Source organism: Daucus carota, chromosome 2, assembly GCF_001625215.2.
Source record: "Daucus carota subsp. sativus chromosome 2, DH1 v3.0, whole genome shotgun sequence".
Classification (NCBI taxonomy): Eukaryota; Viridiplantae; Streptophyta; class Magnoliopsida; order Apiales; family Apiaceae; genus Daucus; species Daucus carota.
In genome coordinates this window covers 40469449-40485466 of record NC_030382.2, presented here as the reverse complement: position 1 = coordinate 40485466, position 16018 = coordinate 40469449, and the positions used below count along the sequence as shown (strand labels likewise).

The 16018-nt window shown below is 35.7% G+C and overlaps 1 protein-coding gene and 2 long non-coding RNA genes across 6 annotated transcripts; 1 reads left to right on the top strand and 2 right to left on the bottom strand.

Annotated features, from left to right (window-relative positions):
* Positions 1 to 2472, bottom strand: LOC135146772 (uncharacterized). Its single transcript, XR_010288916.1, has 3 exons — positions 1638 to 2472; positions 395 to 481; positions 1 to 179 (listed from the first exon to the last, which is right to left on the bottom strand). It is a non-coding gene; the product is annotated as an uncharacterized LOC135146772 (long non-coding RNA).
* A 2599-nt stretch (positions 2473 to 5071) lies between these two features.
* Positions 5072 to 7138, top strand: LOC108209107 (uncharacterized). 3 transcript variants are annotated; one of them, XR_010288914.1, is made up of 5 exons: positions 5072 to 5210; positions 5371 to 5497; positions 5602 to 5632; positions 6211 to 6429; positions 6833 to 7138. It is a non-coding gene; the product is annotated as an uncharacterized LOC108209107 (long non-coding RNA). The 3 variants fall into 3 exon arrangements; XR_010288915.1 differs by having other exon boundaries at positions 5080 to 5157; XR_001804489.2 differs by having other exon boundaries at positions 5097 to 5497.
* Positions 7139 to 7675: 537 nt separating this feature from the next.
* LOC108207564 (pyrophosphate-energized vacuolar membrane proton pump-like) lies at positions 7676 to 15652 on the bottom strand. 2 transcript variants are annotated; one of them, XM_064087519.1, is made up of 5 exons: positions 15392 to 15652; positions 15045 to 15083; positions 8496 to 9026; positions 7948 to 8034; positions 7676 to 7861 (listed from the first exon to the last, which is right to left on the bottom strand). In XM_064087519.1, exons 3-5 carry the CDS (start codon positions 8940 to 8942, stop codon positions 7784 to 7786), a joined length of 612 nt encoding a protein of 203 aa, XP_063943589.1. In that variant the 5' UTR covers positions 8943 to 9026; positions 15045 to 15083; positions 15392 to 15652; the 3' UTR covers positions 7676 to 7783. The 2 variants fall into 2 exon arrangements, with proteins under 2 accessions (XP_063943589.1, XP_063943590.1); XM_064087520.1 differs by lacking the exon at positions 15045 to 15083 and having other exon boundaries at positions 8496 to 8966.
* Positions 15653 to 16018: the final 366 nt, after the last annotated feature.

The window sequence follows — 16018 nt, the reverse complement described above, 5'->3', positions numbered from 1 at the left end:
AAGAGCTGCAGTGGTGTTTCCTGCACAGTTCACTCTCGTATTCTATCACTCATTCCGGCCATTTCAGCTATTCCTCCAGCGTTATCACTAATGAGACCATATGCATCAATGGCCAACCCAGTAGCAATAGTGCTCAACATCCCGGGGCAGCTACTGCAATACCGCACATAGCAGCAAAGCTGAAATTAACGAAAATGCTAATTAAGCAATGGCAAAAATAGGAATGATGGCAGATTTATATCCCAAAGCAAGGCCAAAGATAACATTGGTTGCTGCTCTAGTGCAGCAGGCATCTGCTACGTGTTGTACAGGACTAAAAAATTATTAAAGAGGTTAAACCAGTAAAGATCAAGATATTTCCAATAGAAAGAAGAGAAAAGACAAATCAAGGTACCTGTAAGCATTGCTTGTATAGTACTCAGTGACAAATCCAATAAGAAGCCCTTCAACGAAACCGACACAAATACAAAGGAACAGTTGCCTGGAAACACAGAGTATATATATAGATCACAATGTTATTGATCTTAAGAAAAATAATTTATAGTTTCATGATTGGAATCATCCACATTAGACCGTACATGCTGTTGATCTATATAGTTAAGCGGGAAACACTTGCCAGTTCTGAACCTCTTTCTGCTGTCCAAAACTGAAGATGGTGAATGTGACAGGAAGGGAAGGGCAATCCAACTAATAACTGCTATACCAAAAGTCATCATTACAGTGGAAATATTGAGTTGATTCTTTAGTGTTGGTTCAATTTCATTGACATTTCTAACTTCAAAAAATTTATTTGCAAATAGTGTTGTGATCAAAAATGCCCATACAACTGATGAGGAGAGAATAACAGACTGAATCCTTTTATTTTGTGTTTGTTGTGAGAATATATAAAAGTATTATTAGTTATAAAGTGTGTAAGAGTTAATCAAACATTTAGCTATATTGCAATTTAATTGATTTTTTTTGTTATATAAGAACGACACCTCGTATTCGATCAAAAAAAATAAGACACCTCGTATAATTTTAGAAATAGGAAGAAAAATATACATAAATATTGGAGACCTATTAAGATTTACACTAACCTGTAACACAGTAAACCACACAAATACCCAACATCAGAGAGCTGCATCTGCCCACGAAAAACTACCACATAGTCATGTTGGGAAGTTTAAGTTTGTATAGAGAGCTCGTTAAGAAACCTAGGAAGCCAACTGCAACTACCCCCAGGGCCAACCAAGTCATGTTACATTTTAGAATTTTATATGAATATGAATTTCACTAAAAACTTGCACCTCCTACACAAAATACCGGATATAAAAATGAGCTAAGAATTAAAGTTGATTCATCCAGATTGTATAGAATCAGCCTATCAAAATCCTGCCTTTTATATTGTCAAATATGTAAATAGAGTAATGGAAGAAGGATATACTTGAATGTGAATGATGAAGTAACGAAAACTGACATTATTAGACAATAAGATTGTATACCAGAACTATCAGAGCCTAGTCATTGCAAATTTGAAGACAGTTAAGAAATTTGTTCCCCATTTACATAATTAAACTCGTGTTTTCTGGTAAAACGTAAAAGAATGGAAGTACAGAACATAAAGGTTTACAGAAGTAAAAGTATTTAAACCTTACAACAATGCAGGAAATATCATCGCTGCTTTTCCTAGTACGAGCCTCCTCGGCCAAATGCTTTGCAACTATACCTTTGGGTCATTAAAATCCCAATTGGAAACTACATATAAAAAGAATAGATCTTCAAGAAACTTACAAAGTTGGTCTGAACTACTCGAGGGGATACACATACTATGCCTATGCCACTCCTGGAAGGCAATTTCTCGTTGAGCATCCTACTGAACATCACATGCAATTTCGTTTCCAGACTAAGACCCTTTACACAAAATCTTTAAATAAAAAAATTCAGAACAACTTTGTTATTAAAAGAAGGGGAAGGCAGTCAAAAAACTAAACAGGTCGTAAATTAGTAAGAATTAACAACAAAAGCGCCCATTCTATAATGACAGCAAAAGTGTCTGTTCCAGTTACATATAAATCATGCAATTTAATTTAATCTAGTAAGGATAGCGAGAAAAATATCATTAAAAAAAGAGCAAGCCGACTAATGTGTAAGGTAAAAAATAATATACCAGTATGAAAGCATCGATGTTCACCCTGCTCAATTTTACCTCAAGGCTCTCGTCTTCTGATATATTGAGCAGAATATCTTTTCCTTTTACATATTAAAAAGGTTAGTGCAATGGACATATTAATAAACATTGCAATCTGTGATGAACACAATTATAAATTATCTCTACCCATCTAAGCCTTTTGGCGCAATTGATTAATGTACCCCTTACCAGGTCAAACCACTTTTAGACTTTTCTTGCCTTCTACAATCCTAAGTTCCAATCTATACAAGGCAAAAGCACCGCACTTGCTGATTTCATATTCATACAAATGCTATTCGAGATTTTTCCACTACAAGAAAAACAGTCTCAGACAACACACATTACACAGCGGTTTGGAAAAATTCCGTTGTGCCAATCCGACATACAACGGAGAAATATTTTTTCTTAACATACCATTGTCTGAGAGCGGAACAGACATTGGTTACATAAACTATTGTCTATGTGGTAATCTTCAAAACTTGACAGACAAGCTTTATTTTTGAAAGTGTTGTGTGACATTGTTGACACAATGGTCCAGTAACCGTTGTGAATCTAGATGTTTAAGACAATGGTTTTTAACGCGATGTTGTGTAATTCAAACCACCGTTACATTTCATTTAAAAAAAAAACATTGTCTAATAAACATCACTACAACGGTTTCAAAACAATTGTCTAATTAATGAATTAGACAAGCCTTTTTGAAACTGTGTTGTGCTAATTAGAAAGTTTGTACAATGGTTTTTCGAATGTATTGTCCTATACAATATCACACAACGGGATGAAAACAGTTGTCTAAAATAACTCTTTTAGAATTTCAATGGACAGACATGATGAGGTGGCACCGTATGATTAGTCATAATATTATCACTTGGATTGCTGAGATGGTGCAATGAGAGCCATTGATTGGAAGGAGATTTAAAATCAGTCGTCAGATTAAAAAACGCTTACACAACAGTTTTTGTCAAAAGAAATGTTGTCACAGATTTTCTCAAACAATATTTTCTCATAGAAAACCGTTGTCTAAAAGCCTCGTTCTAGAACTTTCGGGAAAGAGGACACAAAGATCATTAATAAAATAACTTTTGTCTTGTTTTGGGGACTAGTATTTTTACTAGATATATATTAAAAAGTCATACTAGATAAATTTATTATTTTTTGATTATTTTTGTACATGACTAAAATAAGTGGATATTAACATCCGTACGGTAGGATCGTTGAAAAATTCATTTGAAAAATAATTTTCAGTTAATCTGGTAGGAATTCTGTTTTGGGGACTAGTAATTTTACTAGATATATATTAAAAAGTCACACAAGATAAATTTATTATTTTTTGATTATTTTTGTACAGGACTATAATAAGAGGATATTAACATCCGTACGGCTGGATCGTTGGAGAATTATTTGAAAAAATATTTTCAGTTAATCTGGTACGAATCCTTTTTGGGGACTAGTATTTTTACTAGATATATATTAAAAAGTCATACAAGATAAATTTATTATTTTTTGATTAATTTTGTACATGAATAAAATAAGTGGATATTAACATCCGTATGGTAGGATCGTTGAAAAATTCATTTGAAAAAATATTTTCAGTTAATCTTGTAGGAAATTCTGTTTTGGGGACAAGTATTTTTACTAGATATATATTAAAAAGTCATACAAGATAAATTTTTTGTTTTTATATTATTTTTGTAATGACTAAAATAAGTGGATATTAACATGCGTACGGTTAGATCGTTGAAAAATTCATTTGAAAAAATATTTTCAGTTAATCTAGTGCGAAACCTGTTTTGGGGACTAGTATTTTTACTAAATTTATATTAAAAAGTCATACAAGACAATTTTTTTTTTTTGTACATGACTGAAAGAAGTGGATATTAACATCCGTACGGTTGGATCGTCGAAAAATTCATTTTAAAAAATATTTCAGTTAATCTGGTACAAATCTCATTTTTGGGACTAGTATTTTTACTAGATATATATCAAAAAAAGTCATACAATATAAATTTATTCTTTTTTGATTATTTTTGTACATGACTAAAACAAGTGGATATTAACATCCGTACGGTTGGATCGTTGAAAAATTCATTTGAAAAAATATTTTCAGTTAATCTGGTACGAATCCTATTTTGGGGACTAGTATTTTTACCAGATATATATTAAGAAGTCATACAAGATAAATTTATTATTTTTTATTATTTTTGTACATGACTAAAGTAAGTAGGTATTAACATCGGTACGATTGGATCATTGAAAAAATATTTTAAAAAATATTTTAGTTAATGTGGTACGAATCCCGTTTCGGGGCTAGTATTTTTACTAGATATATATTAAAAAGTCATACAAGATAAATTTATTATTTTATTATTATTTTTGTATATGACTAAGGTAAATAGGTATTAACATCGATACGGTTGGATCGTTGTAAAATTCATTTCAAAATTTTTTTTCACTTAATCTGGTACGAATTCTGTTTTGGGGACTAGTATTTTACTAGATTTTTATTAAAAAGTCATACAAAATAAACTTATTATTTTTTATTATTTTGGTAAAAGACTAAAATGAATGGGCCGGTATTTACATCCATACGGTTGGATCATTGAAAATTTTATTTCAAATAATATTTCAGTTAATTTGGTACAAATTCTGTTTTGGGGAATTGTTGTTTTACTAGAATTTCAATTATAAGTTAAGCAAGATAAATTTATTATCTTCTTACATGACTAAAATAAGTGACTAAAATAAGATGCATAATTTTTTATGCATAATAATAAACATAATTAACTTAAAAATTATTATATATTATAAGATGCAAAAATTTTTTATTTTAAAGTCTCAAAAAATGTAAATTTATATTTATAATAATGTTAAATGGCACAAAGGCCCATGAAATAGTAGAGCGGCAAATATGCCGCCTATTAGTTTTGTTCCTCTGCTTCACTTTTAACAAAACACAGATCTGAATTTCTATCTCTTTTCACTCTCTTGTACAACTATCTCTCCTAAAAGTCTCTGCAAATTATTTAATTTCTTCGAAGTAGTATGTATTTTGTTTCAAATTTAGACTTCTCGATTGATCTGTGTTCCATTTTGAAGATTTCGGATGAGGCTTTTTCAGCTTAGGGTTCTTTATTTTGGAGTTCAATTAACTGGATGTATTCAGTGAAACTTCAATTAACTCATCTCTCTCTTGATTTCAGTGCTTCCTCGATTTGGGTTTTTGATTTGGAGCTTGTTCAGTGAATTATGGCTTCGATTTGTGGATATATTATTATGTGAGTTAGAGATTTGGATTTGGGGCTTGTTCATACTCACTAATTATGATAGGTATTAACTGGCATTTTGTAATTGTGATTGTTTCGAACAAAGTATATTCCCATGTTCGCATCTCACCATGAAGTTATGACATTTTTTATGCTATGAAATTGCAGGAGAATCCTCTTATAGGGATATATGTCTATGGTAAGTATGTGTTATTTCTCATAGTAAACATGCCTATTGATTTATGTTTTTATTCTTTTACATATTAGCATATATGGCCCCGGGTGTCTGCCTATCTTGGGACTAAGAATGACCTCATATGTCTATCTCACAACTACTGTATTTTAAAACATCATAAAAATATTGTTTTCATATTTCCTACTGCCGGCTGATATCATGCTTCATGTGAATTTGTTATTTTATATTCGATTAAAATTATAAAATTGATGGGTTAAGTTATATTCATATTAAATCTAGATCTAGCCAATATATGTATTATGAAAGATTTCCTGACTTTTCATGGCTAGTCGGTGACTTACTATAATCAATTTATCTATTATCATACTTTAGGAATATGTTTAGAGGACATTAATTTAGTACGGTTTTGAGTTGTGATACCTATGTTTTGGAGGTCTATTCATGTGATTGTGCTATTGGCATGAATATTGATCTTGTATTGCTGTAAAAGTCTGTTTGCTATTAACTAGAAATGTTCCAGTTGTTTTTAAGTTGAATAATTCTAAATTTGTTATTGAATATATTCTTCTAATATAATGTAGCAAAGAATCTTATACTTGGTGTCAAGTTCGTGACGCTGCATGACAAAGGCAATGGTGAATTTTTGGATGTGTCTAGCAATTTTATATTCACACAGAATGATGTTGGTAAGAGCAGGGCACTTGTTTATGTTTAACAGCAAGCTGCAGAAGCTTAACAATGTTGTCGTTGTTACCAGTTTGACCATTAAATTTACCAAGGAGCAACTCTCTGGCTTTCAGGTAGCTCCCTGTTAAATTCTTACGAGAAATCACTTGTTCATTAATGGAATATTGAGATGATTTAAATTCAAGTCTCTTAAATCTGGAATATTGATTGCTAGACACCATTAGTGAATTTGGACCAATACACACCTCAGGCACCTAAAGATGCACTTTGATACAGTAGGATGTCCAACAATAGAATTTGTGAACTAGATAGCCTTTGGCATGAATAGGGAAAGAGCAGCATGTGATCTCATTATATGTGGTACACATACTATTCGATGTTTATAATCTTCACTGAAAAAAATTACAAACTGATTGATATTGTCCTATAGTTAAAGTACGTAATACTTTGTTGTATTGACACGGTAAAATCATTCAATATTAGTTAATCACTTAGCCACTCTATTTTCTTTTTCAGCCTTCATGGGCTAATACCAGCTGAGAATATGGAACAAGGAAGAAAGATGTTTTTGCTCCTAATGGTCACATTAACTCAACCAAGCAATCACCGGAGACATAGAGATACTGTAAAATATTTCAAGATTTGATGGTAGCTCGACATGATCAAATTAATTTTTCATGTAGTTATTGTATTTGGTATTTTTGTAAATGCATGAGGACAAGTTATATATCAAAAACAAGTAAACCACCTTTTATGAAGAAACAGAAACAATGGATTATTCGTTAAACCATTGTGTAAATAAACTAAAAATAACATTTGGTACGAATTATATTGTTCTGCATATACTTTTAAACAATTGCTTTAAGTTATATAAACCATTGTGTGTCAAATAAAAAAACCTGAGTTTTGGATCTAAACTGTTGTAGCAAAGCTTTCAGATAACAGTTTCTATATGTTAAACCATTGTGTGTGTATAATAAGTACAACAGTGTAAATAAACTTTGACATTGTGCTTGAGCTTCCAAACAACCGTGCATTTCTATAAAACACTTGTATATAAGTCAAACAAACAAAGGTTACATTAAAAAACTATCGTGTGAAAATATTTCATACAAGTATTTCTTCCACCACACTATTGTGTTAAGTGATTTCCACAACAGGTTTTATTTTACAAGCTGTTGTGTCATGTTCTTTCAAACAAGTGTTCTGAAACCATTGTGGCACTCACATTTCAACAACTGTTGAATAACCATTGTGTGACACTTAATCAGATATCGCCTCGATATTCAACGGAATCCCGATATGACAGACAACGGTGATAAACCGTTGTATGACCCTGTTTTTCTTGTAGTGTTCACTGGTTGATGATATCTCTTCAGCCCTACAAACTCATTCATTATTCTTCTTGACTCGTGCCAACCCCGTCCCTCATAATCTGGAAGAGACCTTTGCTTTCTATTTCCACTCTCAAATGCCTTCAAGCTTTATCAAAGAAAAGCCACTCTCTAATTGTTTCTCCTTCAAGAGCTGAAAGATCGAAGAACTCTGCAATAACATAGAGAATCGATGATTTATTAATTGTAAAAAAGAACAAGACATAATAGGTTATCAACTTTAGCTTTCAAGCATACCAGGTGCGCTCCACGGGGCTTTTGTAGTTGCAGCCCACTCACAATTAGGAACACCAACATCTTTTCCCTCTGTCTTGGCTTTAAGAGCTGAAAAAAGTAAGTTCTCTTTCAAAACAATGCCCCCACGACGTCAGACCGGAGTCATGCTAGGGCGGCCTTCAATTGGTGTAAGAGAGCCGTGGTGCTATTAATTGACATAATAACTTAATTTTAAATCCAAATCATCGTCTCAGATGATTGAGGATATATCCTGAATATAAAGATGTAAATTGTTGACATTCTGAAAGCATGCTCATATATTTTAAAAGACTTGAATACAATTTAGACCCTGATATTTTAAAAGACTCGGGAACATTCAACCTTTTAAGTCATGACCAAGACTCCCAACTTACTAAATTATCTTCTGTAATTACACACAAACACGAGATTTTAACACACAATGCCAACATTGTTCCAACATTATTAGCAATCACCTGATCAAATATACCATTAGTCTGAATCCCGATGATAAGTTACTCATAGCTAGATAAACAATATGGATATCCTACCACAGGATTTCTAGGATCATCTTCTGTAACATTCCTCTCCACCTCGCCTACAAGATCAGCACCAATATCAGCAGCTTTGGTGTAGATACCTCCTCCAACTCTTCCAAAGAAGACCATTGAAGATCTACCAAGGCCATAACCAGTTATTGACTCGAAGAGGGCTTCCCAGTCATCACCATGGTATAGCTTAAACAGATTGATGGCAATGTACAAAACAAGAACGTCATTTGCAGCAAGGAGGAAACCCATGACTGCTTCAGATCTAAATACGACAATGAAGGCCTTCCCAACACCCTTCCTTGCCTCTAAGGTAGTTCTAGCATTTGCATAGGTGGCAATTTTCATTCCAAGAAAGCCAGAAACAACAGATGTGACAACACCAAGTAAGAAGGAAATGGTGTGAATACAACCGTTGCAAGAAAAGGCTTGCACATCTGCTGGCATCATACGTACAAGGTCGGCTCTTTTGTGCTGAACCCCTCCACAGATCCAAGAAAAAGAAATATAAAAAACGCGAAAGCAACCATGTACCTGATGAAACCAGAATAGATATACAAAATAATGCAAGGGAAAAGCAAATTGTATTTCTGAACTTCGTGACTTACAGAATGAAAAACTACTGCTATTTCTAGACGTTGAACATGCAACTTAAACTCCTGGGAAATAGCCACTCTACCACTTGACCGACTAACCCACCTAACAAACTTAAATACTCATTTGACTAAGTCATAACCCCTACAGATCATGAAGCTGACTATTATTCAAATATAATAAACATGCTACGATTAAATTCCAACATGCTCCCCCTAATCTAAGCATGTTTCTGCAGATTCTGAATTCCAAGCAAAGCTCTCATCTGCTCGAACTTCACTGTCGCCATAGCTTTCGTAAGAACATCTGCACGCTGCTCATTCGAACTCACATACTTGACTTCAATTTCCCCACGTCCAACGCACTCACGAATAAAGTGGTATCGAATGTCGATATGCTTACTTCTACCGTGAAAAACCGGATTCTTTGCGAGGTCGATAGCTGATTTATTATCCACATAGATGATCACTGGACCGTGTGTCACCCCTGTTATCTGAATCAACAAATTTCTTAACCAAACCGCTTGACAGGCAGCAGCAGTAGCTGCCATGAACTCAGCTTCGCAGGAAGAAAGAGCCACGCATCGCTGCTTTTGAGAAACCCAAGTAATCAGATTATCATTCAAATAAAACGCCATTGCTCCAGTGCTCCTCCTATCCTCGGTGTTCCCAGCAAGATCGCTATCCGAGTACCCCTCCAACAAATGATTACCTGTTCCTTTTGAATAAATCAAGCCATAGTTTGTAGTCCCTTTAATGTAACGCAAAATACGCTTCACTGCTGCTTGATGAAGAACCGTGGGTCGCTCCATATACCTACTTACAATTCCAACTGCATACGCTATATCCGGGCGTGTATGAACCAAGTAACGTAACCCACCCACGATACTCTTGAATTGAGTGGCATCTACGGCTTTTCCCTTTTCGTCCTTGTCCAGCTGAATTGAAGTTTCCATTGGGTATTTTGCTGACCTGCACTCTGCCATCCCAGCTCGAACTAACAACTTCTTCGCATACGACTCCTGTTTGAGTTCAATGTATCCCAACTGTTGACTGACCTCCATTCCTAAATAATGAGATAGTTTGCCAAGATCCGTCATGTCAAATTCCTCCCCCATTTGCCTTTTAAATTTTTGAATATTGGAGATATTTGTACCCGTAACCAGAAGGTCATCGACATACACACCTATAATCAGTACCTCTGGCCCTTCCTTTTTCGTGTATACTGCCTGCTCATAAGGGCATTTGCTAAAACCAAGGCTTTCTAAGTATCTATTGAGACGAGCGTACCAGGCCCGTGGTGCCTGATGAAGACCATACAAAGCTTTCAATAGCTTGTAGACAAGATGCTCTTTGTTTCTTACTTCAAAACTAGGTGGCTGAGATACAAACACCGTTTCTTGCAATTCACCATTTAAAAAGGCTGATTTAACATCTAAATGGTGAATTTCCCATCCATTTCGAGCTGCCAATGCCAGTAAAAGACGTACTGTTTCAAGCCTGGTAACAGGTGCAAACACCTCCTCATAATCTACACCTTGTTTTTGAACGTACCCCTTTGCCACGAGACGTGCTTTATACTTGATAATATTCCCGCTGGTGTCTCGTTTCAATTTAAAAACCCATTTCAGACCAACTGGCCTGTGTCCAGGCGGGAGCTCCACTAAGTTCCATGTATTGTTTCGTTCGATGGACTCGATTTCAGATTTCATAGCTTGTGTCCATGTTGGATCTGCAAGTGCGTGCTTGTAATTTGTTGGCTCTTCTACCCCCAACAACAGCATATCATCATCAAGAAACACTTCCTCACTTTCATTATACACTTCATCAATAGAACGAAATTTTCGCGGGGCACTTTCATCACTGGTGACATCTGCAGTGTCTTGTCTATCTGTTCTTGCTCTTTCAACTGTCGAGGAAACTGCTGGAGTCTGTACCTCAACATTCTCCATACTTTGTGGTGGATTGAGTTCATCCCCATCTGCGGTGTTACCAGTGTCATATCTTGTCTGAGAATCAACAACTTTGAACATATTTGCAGGCCCATTTGACTCTTTGGTCCCCTGGTTACTCTAGTCCCAAGCTCTCCCTTCTTCAAAAACTACATCACGGCTGACATGTATTGTGCCTTGAGTAGGATCAAGCAACCGATAGGCCTTGGTCCCTGCTTCCCTGCCAAGATTCACAACCAATTTGCTTCTATTGTCCAACTTCGTTGTATGCACACTTGGCACTTTCATGTGTGCCACACAACCAAACACTCGAATATGTGCAACATTCGGCTTGTCACCATTCCAGGCTTCATACGGAGTCACATTAGACAGAGATCTTGTTGGCAACCTGTTTAATATATACACCGAATGGCGTACAGCTTCACCCCAAAGGTTTGAAGGCAAATTCATCTCCTTTAGAAAGCTACGAGCCATGGCAACTACAGTACGATTTCGTCGCTCCACAACCCCATTTTGTTGAGGGGTGTATGGAGCGGTGAAATGTCGTGTGATGCCTTCCTCATTACAAAACTCAATAAAAAGTTTAGACATGAATTCACCTTCCCTATCAGTTCGGAAAATCTTGATTGTTTCTCCTGATTCTTTTTCAACAAGCCTTGTAAATTTCTTAAAAGCCTCAAATGTCTCATCTTTGCCTTTTAACATATATATCCACATAACTCGACTAAAGTCATCAACCAAGAGTAGGAAGTACCTATTTCCTCCAGCAGTTGGTGGTGAAATTGGTCCGCAAAGATCACCATGAATGAGCTCAAGTTTTTTCTTTGCACGAAAATCAGCTTGTCGAGGGAATATCTTTCTCGTTTGCTTCGCCATTAAACACCCAACACACAATTTCTTTGGTTGTATGAGCTCTGGCAACCCCTCTGCCATACCCTTTGCAGACATTAAAGCCATTGCTTGAAAATTCACATGCCCAAATCGTGTATGCCATAGCCATGTTGATTCTTCCGCCTTAGACATCAAACACGCTGCATGACTCGTCTCCAAGAGGATCTTATACAAACGATTTCCAGACCTTTTAACTTTCATGAGAAGCCGCCTTTGATCATCATAAACCCACACGTACTCCCCTTTTATCACGACCTCATTGCCCAATTCCGAAAGCTGACCCAACGATATAATGTTACTGCGTAACTCGGGGATGTAGTAAACATCGTGAAACATTTTCTCGTTCCCATCTTTGGACAAAAATGCCACTGTACCCTTACCTTTTATATCAACTGTAGACCCATCCCCAAACTTTACTTTTCCCGTCACTTCCTCATTCAACTCTTTAAATTTAGTGCGATACCCAGTCATATGTTGACTTGCTCCGTTGTCCAGGTACCAAACATTCGAGTCCACATTCTGATTGTTCCCTTGACTAATTTTAGGCACCATATTCTTCTCATTTAGCAACAACTGTTTCGATCCCTCTTTGGTGGACTCTGTAAATAACAGGGCGGGTTCGTCGTCTTGGGTAAAGCTCAGATTTGCCTCCTGTTTAGATGTATCTTTGTCCTTGCTTTCTCGATCACGTCGTGGCTTTCTGCATTCACGTTCAAAATGGCCAAGAATTCCACAGTTGAAACACCTGATGTTTCGTCTGTCACGACCTCCACGTCCTCCATCTCGATTGTAGTAGTTACCACCTCTCTGACTCCTTGATGTTTCAGTGCCTCCCTTCTCATATTTCTTGGCCCATTCTTCTTTGGTCATTAGTAATTGCCTTTCACCAATCTCACGTTTCTTCCACTCATCTTTTGTCAGCAACAACTGGTTGCTTGTGTGCTCAGTCGATCCTTTTAGCCTTTCATCATGAGCCTTAAGAGACCCAATAGTTTCTTCAACGGTCATGACCTCAAGGTCCCCAAATTGTTCGATTGTCGACGTAATTTGGAGAAACTTTGGAGGCATGGCTCTCAACAGCTTCTTAACCACGTATGACTCTGCCATATCCTCTCCCAATTCACGTATCTTAGTGACCAGAGCATTTAACCTCATACAAAAATCATCCAACGCCTCACCATCTGTCATCCGTAGGGATTCAAACTCTGCCTTCATTGTTTGCACTTTAGCTTTCCTTACCCGATCTGCACCCAAACACATAGTTTTGATTGCGTCCCAAGCTCCTTTGGCTGTCGTCTTCTCTACAATAGTAAGCAACATGTCATCTGGAATGCACTGATATATCGCAGCTAAGGCTAGTTTATCCTTCTTCTCTTCTATCACAGCCTCAGGGTCCTTCGGTTCAACTGCCTCCCAAATACCATGTGCTTGCATAAAGACTTTCACCTTCAGTGACCACACAGTATAGTTACTTTTTGTCAACATCGGGTAGTTCAATCCCACTGCACTCTCCTTGCTCTTGTCCGTCTCCGTAGCCATTACTCTGGGTATGTACTTTGGCATATACCTTGTTCAGGCTCTGATACCAAGTGATGAAACCAGAATAGATATACAAAATAATGCAAGGGAAAAGCAAATTGTATTTCTGAACTTCGTGACTTACAGAATGAAAAACTACTGCTATTTCTAGACGTTGAACATGCAACTTAAACTCCTGGGAAATAGCCACTCTACCACTTGACCGACTAACCCACCTAACAAACTTAAATACTCATTTGACTAAGTCATAACCCCTACAGATCATGAAGCTGACTATTATTCAAATATAATAAACATGCTACGATTAAATTCCAACAGTACTGATAGAGTATATATTTGCATATATTCTAGATGATTTTATTCTCATATTTATTATATTTTGCATTGAATTGGATATTTATTTAATAGATTTTAATGTTTTATTGTAGGAAGCAAGGAGTTCCTAAACTTGGAGGAAATTGGAATAAAAAGCTTAATTTGGAGATTAATTCGAAGGAAATTCGGATTTATTGGATTGCTTGCACATGACTCACTGTTTGGGCCATATCTTGGGTTCTAGAAGTCAGAATTGGGTGATCTTACAGCCCACGCGAAGCTTAGAGAATTTTCTTTAATTCAGAGATGGTCCAATATCCAAAATCCAATAGAATCAGCCCAGAAAAAGGACAGAATAATCTGCTGCGAATTTTCATTGGAAAAAAACCAATTCCGTTTGGGCAACTGTTTTGTATTTCCTTGTAAGCATTAAAATCATATATATTTATAGGGATAGACATTAGAAAAGGAGAGTATTGTATAATTAGGTTAGGTTTAAAACACTTTTGTCTCTTTTTCTTCAAGACTTGGAGGTTGAAGAATCCATTGTATAATCCATCTTTGCTTTTCTTTTATATTATTATGCTAGAGTAGATTTTATTCTGGAATTGAGTTGAACCCTAGTTGTGATTGATGCATGATTTTCGATGATCTCTAGTTGATTATGTTAATTGCTCTCGCTTATTGAGTTGTGCTCAATAACAATTACAGGTCAGACGTGATTTTGTGTATTGTTCGAACCAATATCTATCTACCATCGGAAGTTGGATTTAGATGGTTGTGATTTATCCAATAGGGACATGAAATTCTCCATGGAAATAGGTAGAATGGATTGTTTGGAAGTTAGGATGCTGTGTTTAATGTCTCTAAACTGCATGATACCATGGAAATAGGCTTGATTGTATTTTAGAGAAGCCATTAATACTCGGAAGAGGTTATTGGTATTTTATAGGGCGCATCTTTCCTCTTGGGTGATTTATCTGATTAATTGGGGGAGAAAATCATAATTGCATCAATTCATGCTAGTGGGGATACTTGATTCTAGATATTTTTAGTTGATTTTTTTCTAGATTTTATTTTTATTAGTTTAATAATCTTTCAATATTTTTATTGTGTTACTTGTTAGTTGGATTGAATCGGGAATAACTAGTGTTTGATACGTTTGTCTCTGTGGGATCGACTCTGACTTACCCTACTACATAGTTAGGAGGTTTTGTTAGATATTTATTATTTGATAGGCAGGCGACAGCCTTGTCAAGTACCAACACACTGATACTACGTGAAAAGGAAGGAAGTTGCTCCTATAAACCCATTCACATAAAACCAGTATTCAATTGATCATTTATGACATTTCACACCGAAAATCCAAATGATTCAAAATCTTGAAATAAAAAATATGAAAATATACATAAATTATCGCTGTTATAGATTATTTTCTTGTGGTTCAAACTATATACGGAAACTTAACAAAAAAATGAATGATCGTATGTTCTTAACACTGGTTGCGATATACAATTAGTGTATAAACACATTGAAATTGACAATATGACAAAACATCTACGGCTTAGTAGCTTTAGTAAGTTTGAAACTCTATAACGATCGGTCGTACCTTTTAGGCCTCTATCAAGATAAAGATTTAAATGTCGTAAAATTCGATCCGGAACGAAGTTGAAGCCAAATCAGAGCCCAAATGAAGTTGGCATATAGAGTAGTTAATATTTATGGGCATTTTTTGCGTTCTCGATTTAGCAAGGGAAGGCCGTTGAAGTGAATGAATAGTGCTCGACGAAGCACAAACAAAATTAGTCTGAGACCAGATGATGAGGAAAGTTCAATCAATCTGCGTGGCAGCTTTTGTTTATCTCCTTCCGCTCTCAAATTCTGGCGCCCTCTACACTACAAAACAATTTTGCTGATACGCAATTGGACTTAGTTTACTTGATGGGGCAAGGTACTTCATCGTTCATTGTGAGAAAGGTAGTTGTCAGTATATATATGCAATAATTTGTTAATCTGATTAAATTAGATATTCAATTTCAGTTCCACAGAGTTCAAATTATTATGAATATATCATATATATATATGCCATATTAATTTACTGCAACCAAAACCATGGGGGGTTTGCTGTAGTGAGCATCAGGGTTGCAGTAGACACCTACAACCAGGGCGAAAAATGTCACACTGAAAAAAGGTGCTCCATTTCCATTATTTTCTCTGCAGCAACATTTTTTGGCTT

Bases quoted from the DNA above. Each gene is read 5' to 3' on its own strand.
- LOC108207564 (XM_064087519.1), bottom strand. From the start codon at position 8,942: ATGATGCCAGCAGATGTGCAAGCCTTTTCTTGCAACGGTTGTATTCAC. The intron at 8,035-8,495 runs GTAGGATATCCA...TACTTTTTTCAG, and splicing joins ATGATCCTAGAAATCCTGTG to CTCTTAAAGCCAAGACAGAG. The intron at 7,862-7,947 runs GTATGCTTGAAA...ATGTTATTGCAG, and splicing joins AGCCCCGTGGAGCGCACCTG to AGTTCTTCGATCTTTCAGCT.